The sequence below is a fragment of the Carassius auratus genome, chromosome 18 (assembly GCF_003368295.1).
Source record: "Carassius auratus strain Wakin chromosome 18, ASM336829v1, whole genome shotgun sequence".
In the NCBI taxonomy this organism is placed as follows: domain Eukaryota; kingdom Metazoa; phylum Chordata; class Actinopteri; order Cypriniformes; family Cyprinidae; genus Carassius; species Carassius auratus.
In genome coordinates, this window is record NC_039260.1 from 11,363,280 (window position 1) to 11,383,115 (window position 19,836).

The 19,836-nt window shown below is 41.1% G+C and overlaps 1 protein-coding gene across 17 annotated transcripts in view; it reads right to left on the reverse strand.

The window, feature by feature from the left end:
* The window catches only part of ryr1b (ryanodine receptor 1b (skeletal)), a 98,094-nt gene that overhangs the window by 45,224 nt on the left and 33,034 nt on the right, over positions 1-19,836 (reverse strand). For all 17 annotated transcript variants that reach the window (XM_026287630.1, XM_026287621.1, XM_026287615.1 and 14 more), the window contains exons 20-52: positions 18,841-19,057; positions 18,638-18,742; positions 18,425-18,528; positions 18,240-18,323; positions 17,990-18,149; positions 16,743-16,890; positions 16,381-16,586; positions 16,047-16,221; positions 12,358-12,566; positions 11,907-12,259; positions 11,683-11,812; positions 11,430-11,590; positions 9,491-9,653; positions 9,294-9,380; positions 8,956-9,182; positions 7,854-8,298; positions 7,211-7,768; positions 5,602-5,802; positions 5,402-5,513; positions 5,112-5,255; positions 4,691-4,964; positions 3,818-3,935; positions 3,590-3,722; positions 2,635-2,729; positions 2,410-2,545; positions 2,139-2,322; positions 1,931-2,042; positions 1,582-1,702; positions 1,264-1,433; positions 966-1,186; positions 787-877; positions 568-708; positions 322-485 (exon numbers count right to left, since the gene is read on the reverse strand). In XM_026287630.1, the coding sequence (XP_026143415.1) occupies positions 322-485; positions 568-708; positions 787-877; positions 966-1,186; positions 1,264-1,433; positions 1,582-1,702; positions 1,931-2,042; positions 2,139-2,322; positions 2,410-2,545; positions 2,635-2,729; positions 3,590-3,722; positions 3,818-3,935; positions 4,691-4,964; positions 5,112-5,255; positions 5,402-5,513; positions 5,602-5,802; positions 7,211-7,768; positions 7,854-8,298; positions 8,956-9,182; positions 9,294-9,380; positions 9,491-9,653; positions 11,430-11,590; positions 11,683-11,812; positions 11,907-12,259; positions 12,358-12,566; positions 16,047-16,221; positions 16,381-16,586; positions 16,743-16,890; positions 17,990-18,149; positions 18,240-18,323; positions 18,425-18,528; positions 18,638-18,742; positions 18,841-19,057 (5,949 nt within the window). The remainder of the gene's footprint in view (positions 1-321; positions 486-567; positions 709-786; positions 878-965; positions 1,187-1,263; positions 1,434-1,581; positions 1,703-1,930; positions 2,043-2,138; positions 2,323-2,409; positions 2,546-2,634; positions 2,730-3,589; positions 3,723-3,817; positions 3,936-4,690; positions 4,965-5,111; positions 5,256-5,401; positions 5,514-5,601; positions 5,803-7,210; positions 7,769-7,853; positions 8,299-8,955; positions 9,183-9,293; positions 9,381-9,490; positions 9,654-11,429; positions 11,591-11,682; positions 11,813-11,906; positions 12,260-12,357; positions 12,567-16,046; positions 16,222-16,380; positions 16,587-16,742; positions 16,891-17,989; positions 18,150-18,239; positions 18,324-18,424; positions 18,529-18,637; positions 18,743-18,840; positions 19,058-19,836) is intronic.

Here is a 19,836-nt window from a genome sequence, read left to right on the forward strand (position 1 = left end):
AAAGTGCAACCCAAACTCCTATTTTGCAGCTCATTAATAGTTAGTAAAGTAGTTGTTAAGCTTAAAAGTATGGGGTAGGTTTATTCAAATTGTTATGCAGAATAAGGCTTATATGTGCTTCATGAATACTAATAAACAGCCAATATACTAGTGATATGCATGAGAAACTAGTTAATAGCTAGAATTGGTCCCTAAACTAAAATGTTACCATAAATCTGTATACATACATTAAATCAGAAATCTGAAATGTGCTCAATGCTCATATATAAATGCTAAGATGCTAAATTAATACTGTAATTGAACTAGCTGATCATTTCTCACTTTGTTGTCTCCACTGGTTTGGGGTCAAAGTTTCCCTCGGCATCGACTGATGCTTTCTTTTCAGTCACAGATGAATAGCTAGCATCCACATAGTCTGGAGGGATGGCACCCGCAATGGCACAGATGCAGAGCATGGCGATCTTAAACAGCTCTGCATCGAATTTCTACATAGATGAGATGGTATGTAAGTGTACACAGGCATTTCAGTTCGAACTTGTCTGTTGAGACTATGCATGTCTGTCAAACCTTGTGTGCGAGGGACTCAAAGATGCCCCAGAAGAGTTTGCGAGAGAGATGCAGCTCTTCCTCTGATGTGACGCCAAAGTTCGCCCATCCATTCGGCAGGCAATAATACTTCCAGCAGCGCTCATAGTGATTGGTCAACAGCTAAATGAAATTAAAGCACAAAATATGAGCATAAGAAACAAATCAATGCAACTAATTAAACCAACTATACTTGCATACCTTGAGGGGCATCTTGGCATACTCGTTTAAGATTGGCACATCAAACACCAGCCTTCTCAACAGATGCTGCAACATAGACGGCCGCAAATACCTAAAACACACAAACATTCCTTTATTAGCTATAACATTTGATGTTACCATTTCTACATTTGAGCGCGGAGGTTGCAGATCGGACTAACTTGACAAGAGACATAAGGCAGTCCTCGATGACGTCCCTCTGGGCCTTGGTAAGGGCACGGCCACGGGACAGTCTGTAGATGGTGTGCAGCATTGAGTCGATCATGATGGCACGGTGGTCTGTGCCAGCGAACAGTGGGGCACACTTTGTGAGCAGAGGAAGCACAGCTGAGCACAGGTAACGGTTTAGAGCCAGAGCCATCTCTGTGGTGCTGAATGCCGCCTGGAAGATCACAATTAAGATCAGTGATCGGTGTATTGTATTGTTTTGTTTTGTTTTATATTATATATATAGCTCACCGTATCTAGAGAAGCTGAGGCTCTCATATCGGGCAGGAAGCCCACTTCTAGCACATGCAACAGGAAGTCTTGGTTATCAATTCCATACACTCTGTCCAAGAAAAGCACCATGGAGGCTTTGTGGTCTGGCACGAAACTCGCGGACATTTTTGGCTCAACAATCTGGCCATCTATGAAAAGTAGCACAGGAAAAAATAAGAAGAGTTGAGTATACAGGAGTTGTATGGAAGCCTGTTTATATCTCGAAGTAAAAAGTAAAACAGACAGACAAATAAAGATTAAAATAAGAAATGGTCACATGGTGATCATTCTGAGTACCTTTGCCAAAGGTGGGGATCTGAACAGGAAGGCTGATGACTCCCACCAGGTCTTCAATGGGTACGAGAGACCTCAAGATAGCTCTGATTCTCAAAGCTTCGCCTTTACCTGCTTGGATCAACTGTGGGTAAAGAACAGGATTAAAACTGAAGTCCATATGAAATCTAAAAATATGACCTTCATCTTACACACTACCATTCATAGAAATGAACTTATTTTAAAATCTAATATCATTTCACAATATGACTCTTTTACTATATTTTACTATATACAAAAAAAAACACATATATCAGAAACATTACATTTCTCATAGACTCCACAGGGAAATCTTTCAAGTTGTTTTACTTACATGCATCTCAGGAGCACAGCGACCCAGCAAGTCAATAAGAGCCGAGTAAAATGACATGATAGCATTTCCGAGATGTACTCTGTTCTCTTCATGTTGCTCCTCCCCTCCAAACCTGTGAACCAATCACAAGGGACAAAAATTCAGTGTATATAGATAAAATTATATTAATTATAGTTTAAATGAAAAGGAAAAATCAAGCATTCTTTACATAAAACGTCTGTCCTTTTTAGGAGTTGGCCCATCTCTGGCAGGGTCTTCCGAGATCTTAATGGCCTCTTCGATGGCAGCTAACAGACCTGCGCCACCCTCTCCTCTCAGAGCGGGGCCGAAGCACTCAGGCCGACGAATCAACAGACGAACAACCACGTTGGCATTCTCCTCTACGCTCTCACCTGTATTTGAGGACACAAACACAACGTTTAATAATGAATGCCTTCCAACAGAGGAGTTAGAAATAGAATTCGATTTAATATGCTCACCATTTACAAACACAGCAAAACGTAGGAAGTCCAGATATCTCTCTCCTCCACCTGGATTCCATCCGATGTCAGGGTAGCCTTTAGACAGAAGCATGGGGCACATTCGAAGGCCGCATCCAGCCAGATAGGTCACCACCTGAGTAACACAGTAAACGTGTGATTTTTTTTAATCACACTTTACCATAGAATCACAAGCTACAAAATACTGTTGGTTCAGAGCATTACCATCTCAAGGTCTTGCTCTTGAAGAGCCAGTGCAAGCTCATTGTTGTCAATGCAAGATGCAGCAGCAACATCCAAAGGAGTAGATCCACGCATTCCTAAATAGCAACACATAAAAAAATATTTATATATATATATATATATATATATATATATATATATATATATATATATATATATATATATATATATATATATATATATATGTTTAAAAGAAAATAAAAGAGTAATATTATGATCCTAAATTGCATAATTCTTTTATATTATTTAGATTTTTTTTAAGGACCTAGATGCATTAAGTAATTATTTACAAAACTCTGTAGCACTTTACAGTAAGGTCTCATTTGTAAAACATTAGCTAACATAAACTAACAATGAGCAATATATTTTACATATTTAATTTATATTTAACATATTAATTTTTGTCAATGTCAGTTAATCAAAATGCATTTGTTCGTTGTTTACTCATGTTAATTTAATTTTGTCAACAGATACTTTGATTTAAAAAAAATTATTATTAAATGTTGAAATTGACTAACAATGATAAATTCTTCTACAACATTAACGTTATTTAACGTTAATAAATGGATTCTTATTGTATAGTGTTACCAAGAACGATAACTACAATGATGACCATGTCATCATCCACATCGACACACAATGAAGTTCTATTTATTATAAGTGCACACTGCAGTTATGTCATCTACTGATTTAAATATGCAAGCTTTTTTAACTGGATTTGGATTTCAATTCCCTGTCAATGTTTTTAGCATTCATTAGCTGGAAAAAATAATTCTGAAATTGATTTCAATGATATCTTTCCTCAGTGTTATATTGTTATAGCTGTGCTGTGGACTTCTATAACAATTAGAATTATTGTTATAGTTATCATTGGTGTGAACAGACCTAACAATAATACCAATATGCTGTGTCAGTTAAGTTTTACAAAGCCACCAACCGAGTCCAATGCCACTGTTCTGCAGCAGGTATGAGAGGTGGTCAAACATGGAACGCTGGTTCTGACGGCTGATCCTGCAGAAGTAGCACAGGAAGCGACAGCAACTGGTAACCATTTGCGGGAATCGTATTTCCTATAGACAGAAAAAAAGATTGGATTATTTTCCAAGAAAAACAATTTTAAACATTCAGTATATATATATATATATATATATAAACAGGAAAGTACCTTAGAGTCTCCTCCACCTCCCAGTACATTGACCATAACCTCCATGACCGTCTCATGCATGCCCAGAGCTCGCATCAAGTTAGGGTGCTGGTAGAACAACTTGTTGTTCATGACGTTCCTATGAGACAAAAGACAATATGCATTTGAAATACTACATATGATACAAAATATATGATGTCCAGTAAAAACATAATGACTCTGGAGAAGTTCGGGGAATGAGAACCAACAAGGTACATTACCATTTGGGGTCATAAACATTTTTTTTTTAAAAGAAATCAATAATTTTATTCGGACCACAAAACCACTCATGAGGTTTTTTTTTATTTTATTTTATTTATTTTTTTAACTGAGATTTATACATCTGAATAAAGCTATAAGCTATATAAAAATAATAATAAAAGATATACAAAAGAAGTTAATAAATAAGCTTTCCATTGATGTATGGTTTGTTAAGATTAAAACTCTTGGAAACTATTGGAAAATCTGGAATCTGAGGGTGCAAAAAAAATAAAAACTATTTTATTTATTTTTTTAAATACAAAAATCGCCTTTAAAAGTAGTCCAAATGAAGTTCCTAGCAATGTATATTACTAATCAAAAATTATGTTTTGATATATTTACGGTAGGAAAATATATATCTTCATAGAACATGATCTTTATGTAATATGCTAATGATTTTTGGCATAAAAGAATAACTGATCATTTTGACCCATACAATGTATTGTTGGCTATTGCTACAAATATACACCAGAGATTTATATATATATAAAATATTTAACAGTATTACTGTTTTTACCATGTTTGTATCAACTAAACACAGCCTGTACATGGATTTGAAAATAGGATATATATCCAGGTTTTTGATGTACCTACCCAATGCTCTGAATCATGAGCCTCTCCTCTTCCGGGCCCATCTGGACAATGAGAAGAGAACGGATCTGTCCCAGGCACTCTAGCAGGTCCATTGTGTCCTGTATGGACACACCGCTGATGGCATAGGCCTTTGGCAGGGCACGGATCAGCTCTCCCAGAGCATCATACTGCCGATGAAGAAGACTGAACATGAGCCGCACCAGCTCAGGGTTCTGAATAAAGGACTCCTGTGCCCAGTGGATCATTGTGTGGGATATCAGTTCCTGTAAAGTACCTGAGACATAAAATGTTCTGGACTTGTTAGACTAACACTTAACATAGTACAATTAAAAATATATATATTGATCTTTAACTGCATTCATTTGATGAGGTCAAACTGAACGACCTTCTCATCTCAAGATGTTTTACTTCATTTACTCACTAGGTTTAGGCTCTTCCTCTGGTTCTGGTTCCTCTTCCTCCTCTTTCTTCCTTAAGGTCTTTATCTTCTCCACTAAACTGAGCAGTCTCCCTCTCAGAGACGCCTCTACCTCTTCCTCCTCTGCTTCTTCTTCTACGTGTACACCTGAGGTACAAAAATCAACAGAAACTGAATTAGTTGTAGAGAATTTGATCACAAGATGATTTTGCAACAGCAGCTGCTTTGTGTTTAGTTTTTGTAATGTGGCCATAAGGTTGATTTTTTTTTTGTGAGATATTTTGAACACAGACCACAGTGATTCAGCAGCTCATCGTGGAAATTCTGGAGGGTTTCCCGCACTTCCTCTGGTACAGGGCAATCCTCTTCTTCTGGGCTGTGCTTGAAGTTAGTCAACATCAAAATCTACATATATGCACACAATCAGTGATTAGTCACCCTGAAAGCAAATCTAATCATAAGTGGATTTAAAGTGAAGAGTTGTTTATTATACCTGTTCCAGTGGAGGAGAGCGAAACTCTCTGGTCCTGCGAGCGGTCTCTGCAGCAGACATTGTAAATGCTCTCATTAGGTCATTGTATCGTACACGCTGGTTTGATTGGATCTGCTGTACAAATTTATCAGAGAATGCCAGAATTGCCTCCACTCTGTGTCTGAGCTCACAGTCACAGAAATACTGTAGAAGGGTACACATCTGAAAGAGAGGAAGAATATTGGCAGTATTAATACAATTACATTTAGTCATTTTGCAGACACTTTATCAAAAGCGGCTTACAAATGGGGGGATACAAGTGATTCTTCTTAAAGAGGCAAACAGACAAAGGAAGTGCTTGTAATACCAAGTTTTAGACATTGTTCAAATAAGGTACAAGCTAGAAAAAGAGGGAATAAATAAAGAGAAAGGTGTTTTAAAAAATTTTTTACGATGAAGCCGAGTAGTTTCGAGAGAGATGAGTTTTCAGCTTTCGCTTGAAAATAGTCTGGGATTCAGCATTCCAGATAGAGGTGGGAAGATCATTCCAACAGCCAGGAATGGTGAACGAGAATGTTCTGGAAAGTGATTTTGAGTCTCTCTCTGATGGTACCATGAGGCGTCGCTTACTAGTGGATCTGAGACTACTGGAGGGGATGTAGACTCCTAATAGTGAGTGGAAGAAGGCTGGTGCTGAGCCTGTGGCTGTTCTATATGCAAGCATCAATGTCTTGAACAGTGCAAGGAGATAAAGAGAGGTGTAACATGGGCTCTTTTGGGTTTGTTGAAGACCACTCATGCCGCTGCACTCAGAATCATTTGTAGAGGTTTGATTGTGTTTGAAAATAGAAATCACAAGGGCCTGGATAGGAAGTTGTGCAGCATGCTCCGTTAGAAAGGGCCCGATCTTTCTGATGTTGTGCAATGCAAACCTGCAAGATCAAGTGGTTTGCAATGTGGTCTTTGAAGGTCAACTGGTTATCAAAGGTTACACAAAAATTTCTGATCGAAGTTGATGGGGAAATTGTAGAAGAGCCTAGCTGGATGGAGAAATCATACTGTAGAGTTGGAGTGGCAGGGAAGACAAGAAGCTCAATCTTTGCCTGACAAAAATTATTTGCCTCTAATAAAACATACAATCTAGAGAATATACAGTATATACAATAATATGAAATTTATATTCTAGGCATATAAAAATACATAGTCAGACAGTCAAAAAGATAGATCAAAGAGAGATGGAGGGAAAGACAAATAAATGAAAGTGACATACAGCCAAGTATGGTGACCCATACTCAGAATTCGTGCTCTGCATTTAACCCATCCAAAGTGCACACACACACACACACTGTAAACACACACAGTGCTGGTTTGGTGCCTTGCTCAAGGACACCTAAGTCATGGTATTGCCGGCCCGAGACTCAAACTCACAACCTTAGGGTTAGGAATCAAACTCTCTAACCACTAGGCCATGACTTCCCAAGTACTGCATGACAGATAGATAGATAGATAGATAGATAGATAGATAGATAGATAGATAGATAGATAGATAGATAGATAGATAGATAGATAGATAGATAGATAGATAGATAGATAGATAGATAGATAGATAGATAGATAGATAGATACTTGCCTGAAGTTTGACAGACTCTGGCAGCTTCATTTGAAGCAGTCCCTCCTCTGGAGCCTCCTCTTCCTCCTCTTTGGCCTGCTCGCCTACTTCTTCTGCCTCCTTTTCCTCCTCTGCTTTTTCTCCATCCACCTTCTCTCCCTCCTCCTCCTCTACTGCCTTCTCAACCTCTTCTCCTTCATGTCCCTCCTCCTTCTTTAGAGCTTTTAGCTCCTCATCCTCCTCCTCCTCCCCAACTCCCTCATCCATGGGTTCCTCTTCTCCTTCAGCCGCTTCTTCTTTTTCTTTCACCTCCTCTCCTTCCTCCTTGGGAGCAGCTTCCTCTTCTGGTTCCTCTGTCTCTCCTGCCTCCTCTTTCTTGCCGAACACATTGGGATCAATCATCTTGAGAATGTGCTTGACGTCTTCATCGTTGAAGATGCCCATTATGAGGAGGGTGCTGATCAGTTTGAGAATAGGAACGAAGTGAAACTCAACGCTGCCCCCAACAGGATCACGCATGGCCTGGCTGCCATCGAACACGGCTTCAGTAAGCATGTTTAGAGCCTTGGTCTTCAGCTCCTGTAAGGAATGAAAGAGTGCAGATGTTAACAAAGAGATGATCTGTCTACCAACAATCAGTTTTGAACTGGTATCCTCATCGTACCTGCAGAGGAATGATGGGGCTTATGGTGTACAGATCTGGGTCGGTACCCACAAAGTTGATGGGGGAGAAGTGTAGCTTGGGTCTGAGGCAGGTCGTGAGACCCACTCCTGGCAGGTCATTGGCCGCCTCTGCATCGGGGAAAAGCGTGATGCTCAGCGTCTCTTTTGTCATGGGAACAATAAACTCACGATTGGTTCCCAGGCGATTACGTTTGGCTGACTCCAGGTGGATACTGATCAGAAGGTCGTAGTAGCCACTGCGGAGGGGGCCGGGCAGATAGGTGTTCTCGATAGCGTAGAAGAGCTGTGATTCGTCCACGTGGCTGCAGAGGGCATGGGCCACACGGTTGTTGCCCAATGCACACACAGCACAATAAAGCATGAGAGTGTGATAGTGGAACTTCAGCAAGTCATGCTGTTCAGACAGCTCCAAGATGTCGATACACCTTCACATGAGAAAGAAACACATCCACTATTGAATAACACACAACTAGATATAAAAAATATTGGCAAGACAAGACAAACTTTGATGTTGGCTTGAGAAAGTCTGGCCAGAAAGAAATTTTGAAGATTTTAATGGTGTAGTATGTTAAGGGGTTAGTTCACCCTCACCCTCATGTCATTCCAAACCCCTAAGACCTTTGTTTATCTGTGGAACACATATATATATATATATGTATAATCTATATATAACATTTGTGTGGTATGGTATTTGCTGGGTGGTTGCTAGGGTTCTGTTAATTGTTTGCTAAGATTTTCTGGATGGTTGGTAGTTAGTTGCTATGGTGCTAATGGTCATTGTTAGGTGGTTGCTAGAGTGTTGTTATTTGTTTTCTGGGGTTTTATACGGTGTTGTTTCTACTGTCTAGGGTGTTCTGGGTGGTTGATATATGGTTGCAAGGTTCCATAGATAGATAGACTTCTTTAGTTGGTCAGGCTGTCTTGGAGACCAGCTGAACAACCAGCTAAAACCAGCTTGGCCAGTCTGGGAGACCAGTTTAAAACCGCTTAGGCTGGTTTTTGCAGTTTTTTTTTTTTCCTGTGGGGTAATGTTTTCAAATTATTTATTTATTTATTTATTTTATTGTTTTGTTCTCCTGTACCTGTTCTCTTCAGGTATATGCAGAGCCATCATGGTGAGAGGCTCTGTACATTCCACCATCCAGCCATGCCTCTCGCTCACCCGCCCCACTTTTGGATCCAGGAAGTGGTCAGGCATCCGGCTCCAGATCACAGGGGTCAACATCTCAACATCCAGCCGAGGAGGACACTGGGGCACCGGGTTCTTGCGCTCACTACGGAACATGGCTGCCGAAAGAGGCATGATATTCTATGGGATGGAGAAAGGAAGTGAGAAATTTAAGGCTACAAATGTTTATTAAAAATATTTTTAAAAGAAAGCTAATGACTTTCAGTGCCAGAAATAGTGGATAGTGCAGACCTTGAGTTTTCCGAGTTCCAGCTGCAGCATGTTCTGGCTGGTCGGCAAAACAAACACAGCTGGAAACAACTTAGTGTTGGGCTCGACCTGATAAAGCATATGTATAAATATGAGTTTGTATTAAGACAAAGCACTCCTAACAGGGACTTCTTAAGTTCCACTGCAGTTCCTCCTATAAAGAGAGAAGCTTCACTTACCTGGTAGAAAGTGTTAATCTCTTTCCCATTGGCTGTGAAATTCATGAGTCCTGTTGCCAGGTCAACCAAGCAACCAATCACCACATCCTCCTGGCTGAACCTCTGCTGGGTGCTGCTGCCAAACTCTCCTCCCCACACCATATAGCAATTACTCCTCCTCATACTGATAAGCAAACATAACATTGTAAGTGTTCTTGAGTAAAGAAATAAATATTTGTAGCTTAATCAAAATTATAAAATAAAACTGGTCAAAGTTTGTGCTTTCTTTCTTTCTTTCTTTCTTTATAATGAGTAATTTTATTTAGAAAGGATGAATACATTTCTATTTAAAAATTTTAAATAAATGTTATCCTTTTCAAATAAATGGTGTTTCTTGGGCACCAAATCAGCACATAAGAATGATTTCTAAAGGATCATGTGTCACTGAAGAGATTTCAGCTTTGACATAACAGCCATTAATTATATTTATAATATATTTAAACAGAAAATAATCATTTTAAATTGTAATGATATTTTACTGTGAGATTTGTGCTTAAAGGGGGGGGGTGAAATGCTATTTCATGCATACTGAGTTTTTTACACTGTTAAAGAGTTGGATTCCCATGCTAAACATGGACAAAGTTTCAAAAATTAAGTTGTACGTTTGAAGGAGTATTTCTGTTCCAAAAATACTCCTTCCGGTTTGTCACAAGTTTCGGAAAGTTTTTTTCGAGTATGGCTGTGTGTGACGTTAGATGGAGCGGAATTTCCTTATTTGGGTCCTGACGCACTTCTGCCGGAAGAGCGCGCGCTCCCGTATAGCGATTCACTGATCAGAGCGAGAGCGTCGCGAAAAGTCACAAAAGAAGTGTGTTTTTGGTTGCCAGGGCAAGACAACCCTGCACAGATTACCAAAGAAAAAACAGCATTAAGGGACCAGTGGATGGAGTTTATTTTTACAGAGCATCAACGGAGTTGTGCAAGTGTTTGTGTTTGTTCCCTGCATTTCGAAGATGCTTGTTTTACAAACAAGGCCCAGTTTGACGACGGATTTGCGTATCGTTTATTTCTTAAGGATGATGCAATCCCAACGAAAAAGGGTCACGATTGTGTGTTCGAACCACAGGCGCTGAGTAAAACTGCTTAAAATATATCTGCCTCCTTGTTAGTGCGTCCGCCTCCCATCGGAGACCCAGGTTCGAGCCCCGCTCGGAGCGAGTCATTGCTGCTGCTGCTCTCATTCAGTTTCAGCCTTCACAGCTGTCACAACTTCCAAAGGCTCTCAACGCAAAAGCTTACTCGCGCTCGTGATTCTTTAGCTCCGCCCTCACGTCACGCCTCCAGGCGCTCGTGTTTTTCCGGGAAAAATCGGTAAAGACTATCTTTCTCTTATGAATATAATAAAACTAAATACTTTTTGGAGTTATGAAGGATGCAGTACTACTCTATAGGTACTCAAGATTAACAGGATATTGAGTGAAAACGAGCATTTCACCCCCCCCCCCTCCCCCTTTAATATAAGAACTATTTGCCAATTTAATTAGGTTCTCAAATACATTTATCTTGTTTCAAGGTTGTTTAGATTTTTATTCAAAATCTATTTTATTAAATAAAAATTCTAGATCCCAAAGGTTTAAATGTATGTTGTATGGTAGATGCAAAATACTACACTGAAAATATGAAAAAAAAGTAGGCATCACACTTTAAAATCTTTTCTTTCTTTTTTTTTCTTTTTTTTTTTTACTCCCAAAAAATTCTGATGGTCGGTGACTGAACTGGGCCACTGGTGCACTGCTCTTACATCATCAAAATCGATATTCACCTACATCACCTCACTATACCGAACATTTATTTTTAAATAAATGCTTCTCCACACTGCAGTTTCTTGTATTTGTCCTTGTTAGCCCACATTTCAGTAATTTGACATGGCAGATCAGTGAGCTGAATTTTTATATCTCACCTGTCATGTATATTGCCCTTGTCATCTCCAACAGTGACAGTGACAGTGCGGACCTTAGACAGGTCAAAGTTGAGGTCATACATGTGGAAGTCTGGGGTGACCCAACCCACCCATACCCCGCTAGGTTCTTGACCGGCGAAGATACGGACTGAGTAGTAGTACTGCACAGTTGAGACAGGGAGAGAGAAGCATAAGTAAAAAAACAAGAGCGAAGAGTATGTTATATATAACAGATCTTGTAATGAACACTGACTGTGGTCGTATTGAGGATGATCTCTGGGTCATCACGATCATCAGGCACCACATCCTCAAACAAACGGGGCATAATAGGTTGAGGTGGAGGAGGAGTGATCATGGCTGCCTTTTTAGCTTTAAACAGGAAGCTGAGGGGATCATTTGGAGGGTGTTTTTCAACATTTTACATTTTTTAAATATACAAATATCTGCATAAACTTAATAAAAGTCCTCAGATCTCACCCTTTCTTCTTTCCTTTCTCGGATACAGTGTCTTTGTCATTTTCCTTAATGCTTTGGATATCTTTGGGCACGGACGGCTCCTTTTCCTTCTCCTCCTGCTCTTTGCGACTGGCCGACTTCTTCAGCACCTCAAAGTCAGAGTTGGGGTCTACCTCCAGCACCTGATCTTCAGGGATGGTGAGGGTTCGTGTGAGGGGGGTAGTGCCTGCTGGCACCTTGAAGGTCAGGTGGAACTCTACAGGCATGCTCAGTCTGAAGAACATCATGTCTGTGTTGGCATTTTGGGATCCAAAAGTCTTGTGGGTTATTTTAATACAGGGGGCGCTGTCTACAGTTCCATCCACACGAGAGACCTACAGGTCACAGGAAGACAGTAATAGAGTAATACAGTTGATATGTATATTTTATCTATATCTTTAGACTCAACTAAATGACAAAATGATTACAGTACCTCAATGTGGTTGTGGTCGGTGGGCACTGGAACATACTGGGGGAGGCTCTTACTGAACCACATTGTGATGTCTCTCTTCATGTTGATGGCGAATGGCTCAAAGCCTTCTTGGAGCCCACAGATGGCGAAGTAGCGTAGGCTGCTAACATTCTGACCCAGGTTAATACGGCCAACCTGAGAAAGACCCAAAGTGCAGACCGGAATAAAACCTGGAGGGAGAAGAACAAAGAGAAGAAGCTGATTTAGTAGTGTGTGTGTGTATCGGGGTTTTGGGACTTTTTCCACTATAAAATCATAATGTATGGTGTTTGTGATGCTCAGCATAAACTTTAAATGAGTTCACATGCAAATTGAAAGGTTTCTGTAGTCATGAAATGGCCTACTAAAGCCACGTTCACCCTATTTAATGCCAAACGGGATTCATTATTGCATATCTTGTGCCAAAATTGTCGTCAACATCAAAGGTGTCATATTAGATTTTGAAGAAAAAACCCAGAGAATAACTTAAGTTTTGCCCCCCCCCCCATGGGTAAAAAGATATTTAATGGCTTAAAATGTAGCATATTAATCATATGGACATTTTTTTATGAAGCCTTTTTGTCATTTTGGAGCCAAACAATAAATCTCTAAAGAAAATAGATTTTGTGTTTGATGGGGAAAAGAAAATATAATCGTCTCAGGTTACAAATGTAACCTTGGTTCCCTGAGAACAGGGAACGAGACAATACGTCAACGACGCTATGGGGAACGCCTCAGGTGTGACAGGTGTCTGAAATCAAATATCAACTCACAGCAATCATGCTGACCGGCGACAGCCGTGAATCATCAGCTTGAATGATGAGCGTGCGACCTGGATATAAAAAGGGCGCCTTGAAACCATGACAATATCCTTTCGTCTGAAGGGACTGTTTGGCAGGCAGACCCTGAGGCATGGCTGGGAGACGTATTGTCTCGTTCCCTGTTCTCAGGGAACCAAGGTTACATTTGTAACCTGAGACGTTCCCTTTCGAAGGGAACTTCGACAATACGTCAACGACGCTATGGGGAACGAAATACCCACGCCGCCATGCTAAAGGGAGTGCATGCCCAATGGCAGTGACAACTGTCAGAACCAGCAATTCAATGAACGCTAGAACCACTCACCCTCAGGTCACACAGGGCTGTCAGTGACAGCACTCCCTACGGTCATAGCCCAAGCTATATGATACCACAGAAAACCTCCATAAACATAGTTTAGTGAAAGGTCTACCTGGGCCTGCTCAAGGGCCTAGGACCACAACTTCAACTTCTTAGAAGGGGTCCCTTCTAGGGAATGTGGCTAGGGAACTTGAGGGAACCCCAGCCAGTCACTATTCAGGGGAATGTGTCACCTGAAATGCCACCAGGCAGGCCTGACCTGGTGTCACTACATAAGACACTACAGACTGGCCACTTACTGTCTGTCCGAAGACAGAGCCTCTGGACACTTGCCTTTAGGAAGGCATCCAGCCCGAGGAACTGCGGAGCAGGCAGTGAACCACTCGGCCCGGATCTCAGAGACGGGATATCCTGGAGAGTATGACTCAGCATAGTGCTTTACAACCCTTGCCAGCGAGGGGAGTTTCTCTACTGGATCCACGGATCTACCCAGTGTTTGTGTTTCAAAAAACACTGAGGAGGCCTGTGAGGGCCTAAGGACTGATCTAACTGGGAGGCCTCATGAGAGGCCTACGACCGACTGACCAGACTCAGGAGACCACATACTCACATTGACCCTCAGTGAGGGGAGCATAAGATCTACCTGGTAGGCAACCAGGCTGTAGCAGGATAAAAAAGTTCCAGGAGGGAACCCGTAGCAGAGAATAAAAACTTGAGCCGAGCCAGGGCGCAAACTCACCTCCGGTAGCTGCCTGATAAGGACTGCTAAACTGAAAGTAAGTGGCCACTAGCTTACGAAACCCAGCATCACCGTGAAACTACTCCCAGGGAGACCCAGCCACCGCCTCAACGGAGGTGCCAAAAAGTTTAGCAGGCGAAACTGGTGAATCAAGGAGAAGGGATTTTTCTTTCTCCCCGATATCAGCCAAGTTGAGCCACAGATGCCTCTCTGTGGCCACCATCGCCGCCATTGATCGGCCGATCGCGGCAGCAGTCTGTTTAGTGGCCCGGAGGGACAAATCTGTGGTCCGGCGCAACTCAGCGACTGCCTCAGGGGACAGCCCTGCCCCCTGGTCAAGATCCTGCAGCAGGTCAGCTTGGTAGGCTTGGAGCACTGCCATGGTATGAAGGGCAGCACCAGCCTGACCTGCCGCCGTGTACGCTCTGCCATTCAAGCGAGCCGTGGCTTTAAGGGGCTTGGATGGCAGAGTCGGAGCTTTTAGCGTCGACACCCGCCGAGAAACGAGATAGTTCGCAAACGTCTCTTCAATGGGCGGCATCGACACATAACCGTACTCACCGATCCCCTCAACATCAGCGAAGTTGCCCCGCTGATGTCGATGAATACGGGCAGAGTACGGTTTCTTCCATGCCCTCTCGATCTCTGAATGGAGATCAGGAAGGAATGGAAGGCTCTGCTGAGCTGGTGGTCTATGTTCAGGGAGAAACCGATCATCCAAACGACCGTGAACGATCTCTCCCCGAGCGCGCCACCATGGCAACTGAAGTTTGTCAGTGGCGCGCTCCATAACTTCCACCAGCTCTGCATACACGGGGCAGGATGGCTGACGAGGTTGAGGATCTAAATCATCCTCCTCAGCCATCTCTTGCCCGGCCTGAAGAGCACTCGCTGCAGTATAAGTAGGAGAAAAGTCTCCGTCATCCACCTGCAGCTCACTCTCGTCAGCCGATGACGCGTCCGAGAGGTTAACGCCCCTCTCGAGACTGTCAGCGAGCTCCATCTGGGAGCCCCATGAAGCGTGTCGTTGCTCTGCCTCGGCACGAGCGGGACCCGATCCGCGAGGACCAGACGCTGAACTCTCTTCCCTCGAGAAGAGAGCCCGACGAGAGCGGATCGTTTTCATAGGAAAACGCTCACAATTTGCACAGGATGCTCCCTCAAGAGCATCCTGTGCGTGCTCTTCACCCAAACAGTACACACACATCTCGTGAGTGTCACCCGGCGACAAATATCTTGGGCACGGGTCAACACATTTCACAAAACTTTTAGGACTTGCCTTAGATGTGCGTTTCATTTCTTCGCTGTAAGCAGACGTTTAAATCAGACAAAACAGTCCCTGAAGACGAAAAGGATATTGTCATGGTTTCAAGGCGCCCTTTTTATATCCAGGTCGCACGCTCATCATTCAAGCTGATGATTCACGGCTGTCGCCGGTCAGCATGATTGCTGTGAGTTGATATTTGATTTCAGACACCTGTCACACCTGAGGCGTTCCCCATAGCGTCGTTGACGTATTGTCGAAGTTCCCTTCGAAAGGGAACCAAATATTATCTGGACTGGAATCCCTTTCTTTAAATGTTTCTTTAAAAAAAAAAAAAAAAAAAGTAAATTATCATCTACACAGCTTTTTAAATCCAAGAACCAGGATTGATCTGTCTATGAAAACAAACCTTGTGAAACTCATTCAAAAACTAACTACAGTCTTTTCCTGACCCGCTAAATGACGATGCTTATTAAACAAAACACATTATCCTGCAAAACAACTCACTGAAACCCCATTGATGAACAACGTTATAGCCTAAATCCTCACCGTCTCCAATCTCAATGTCTTTGAAAGCCATTTCAGAGCCAGAATCGCTGATCAACATCTCTCCATTAAGAGTGAACATAATGTTCATTTCAGTGAGGTCTATCATGCACCCGACCACATCACCAGACTGCCATTGACGGCCAAATGGCTCATTACCAATGTGCCATCGCTGAGCCTGCAGGAAGAGCAGAGGAGAGTAAATCAGTGTTTTTTGCAGCTATCCAAAATAGTTTGTCAGCAACTTGTGCGGCACACAAAATGTATTGGTCCAATTAGCTGGAACAGCCTGGTATCATATAACCCATCAGAATGAGATTAATATGACACCACTGACCCTGTTTCCATTAAAGACGTAGGCCAGCTCATCAGAACCGAGCTCAACATCAGAGCGGACGTTCGGTCGAGCCCAGCCAACTCTCATCTCTCCTGTGGTCACGGCCTCAAACTCAAAGTACCATTTTCCTGAGGTAACAGCATACTGCTTCTCTGCCCTGAAGATGCGCACTTTATCTCCACGAGTGTTCTCATCACCAAGACCACCTGTGAGAAAAAGAGAGATTAGGACTGCAAAAACGATACAGATACTGTACCAACAAATATGTATCTGAAGTTGGGCAATGACTTCATTAAGGTCTGTTCCATATTTGTGATGCTAATAGTTATAGTAGATGATGGATGAGGAAAGCAAAGACTCACTGCTCTCCTGATCCGGGGGCTCGATGTTGTATCCATAGCCAATCAGAGTGCGCACAGCGTTGTTCACACTGTCTCTGTTCGTCTTCTTGGTTCTCTCATCCAGGAGGTTGTAAGGTACCAGACGAGGGTTACGCTTATTCAGAATGTCCTGAGGGTCACAAGGTTAGTGACAAAGAATTCGTTTTTGAAGTATTATTAACTAAATTCCAGGGCACAGAAATTCAACAAAGTCAAAGTCGCACAACAACGGTCCTGTCACAGTTTCTGTTAGTTTGGACTTTATTTGCACTGTTCACACTGAGTTGTTTCTAATATGGGTTAATAATAAGCATGCTTATTATTAAAATAATGGCTATTCTGCATGACCATATTCTACATCCCTAATTCTACCCAATACCTAAATTTAACAACTACCTTACAAACTATTAATAAGCATCCAATTTGGAGTTTATTGAGGCAAAATCATAGTTAATGGTTTGTAAATAGCAAGAATTTGACTTTATAATAAAGTGTGACCCAAATTTTTACAGTAGTTATTAATTCCCTTTTTTTAACTAGACATATTATACCAAATAAAGCAGACAAAACATTTTAATAATAATTTTGCCAAACACTTTATCAAAATAAACATAACATATTGACATTAAAATTTGAATCTACTGATTATATAACACTGAACTATAATCACATGGTATGGTCTGGGAAATAAAGCACCTCTCCACCATGATCTATAAGATTGTTTATTATGTTAATTGTTCTTATAAATTAATTATAAATTCATATAGGTATTGTTTCAAACATTGATTATTGTTTTAGCGTCTTTTTCTGGAAATACAAATGTGTGTATAACTGTTTATGGGAAATTCATGCTGCATTTATGCTTATTACTATTATTAGAAGTATTATAACTAATAAATATTATTGAAATGCCATTAACTTTTGATTTGAATTTTAATCATGTTCCCTGTCTGCTATTTAAATTAAATTCAGGATTTGAATTGTAATTTGAAATGCAAGCCCCTTTTCACAGACTGTCCGTGACAGCGTATTTCAATACTTATTAACATTGTAAATATAGCAACATTTATTTTTTTATACACTGTACTGTTACATTAACCTGAAATTAAGTTTCAGTAAAACAGTTAAACAAAAACTAGTTAACACAGCGACTGAGGATGATCGAGGACAATTTTCTCACTTAAAAACATGTTTTATTGTGACAGAGTCAGCATAGTATCCACATCTACCTGCACAATGCTGTAGGTCCATCCTTGCCTCACTCTGTCCCGTGCCCAAACATTATGCCCATTTTCTGCCAACTTCTCGACCAATTGGTTCTGATTGGGTGTCAGTTTGACGTGGCTGAGGTCTAGAGGAGCAGGTTTGAACCCACTGCTCATCACATAACTGACCAAGAAAAGGAAAAACATGAACACCAAAACACTATACATTATACAAGACAAAAACCTGGGTGTGTTTTTTTTTATTTTTTCTTACGTTTTGGGCAATTTTATCTTCCTCAGATTCTCCTCTGCTTTCTCATCTCCCATGCCTACATGGCAACCCAAAGCTAAGAGGGTTCTGGAGAGGTCAAGGAGAAAAAAAGTTTGTGAATAAATGGGATGGACAGATGGATGCATAAGCAATGAACTTTAGACATTTGATATTCAACAGACACTCACTTCAAGGTCTCTCCAGACATCTGGAGGTTATAATTCTTCTCAGGTTCTGGAAGACTCTGAAAGTCCACCAGACATGGGTGCAACTTCTTATTATCATCCCTGAACTGAGAGAGAGAGCATTTAACTTTAATAAGGATGTTGATTTTCTATGTACAGTATGCTTGTGCTTGTGTTGGTGTATATTTGAGAAAGACAGAGAAAGAAGGTTCTCACCACTCCATAGGTCCAACCCTGCTCAATACGAGTCACAGCCCAGAGCTCATGAATGTTTTCTGCAAGCTTCTCTCTGATCCGCTCCAAATGAGGAGGTAGAACAATCTACAAATGATACAACATACACAGGACATACACTGACTGCTGAGTCTAAGTGTTTTGGGCAAGCTACAGTGGAGTTGTATGTGGTTAGTTTACTTTACCTGGGCAGTGTCAACGGGACAGGGAGTGAATGAAGTGTGCGTGAGGGACTGCGTGGGGCCCAGCAGGTTTCTGACTCCATTAAAGTCATGTTTATACTCCTTAATAGGCTCAATGCGCATTCTGTCTTTGGGGAGAAGAGCTTCGTAACATGGTGAGTAACCAGGAGGAGGCAAGAACTTAAAATCCCCATGGCGACCACCCAAGAGGAAGCGAGCTCTGAAAATTAAATGGAAAGATTTTAGTTTTTTTGTTGTTTTCATTTATTATTCTCTGTCTAGATTTTTGGATTTGGACAGATTTTTTTATGTTGAAAAGTGCTCACCAATGCTGCCTTTATTTGGTTAACAAAACTATAAAACAGTCAACTTGTTAAATATTATTAAAATAATATAAAAAAAATAATATTTATTTATTTACAGTCATTGCTACAGTATTCAACTGTGGCCAAGTGGTGCACAACACAATGTAAATTAACCACAACAGAAGCAAGTTGCAACACAACGGGAACAAGGCGCAACACAACAAAATTAGGACAAAACAACAGAAATAAGACGCAACTAAATGAGCTCAACTCAACTGAAACAAGCCACAACACAACAGAAACAAGTCGCAACATAACATAAATAAGCCACAACACAACAGAAACAAGTCGCAACATAACGAAATTAGCACAACACAACATAATTAAGCCACAACACAACAAAATTAGCACAACACAATGGAAAAAGCAACAACACAGCTAAATTAGCACAACACAATGAAATTAGTCATTGTGTTGTGATGATTTCATTGTGCTGTGGAGATTGCATTATTATTTCACATACTTAGAGTACAGTTTTTTTGCACATAATGTACCTGTACATACATAAATGCTCATTGTAATATACCTGCCATACATTGTCAATTAGTATATTGTCATTCCTTACCTACCTATTTGTATTTTTTTGTATTTTTAATCCTTATTGTGTTATTTGTTCTGTCGCTGTCATTATGTT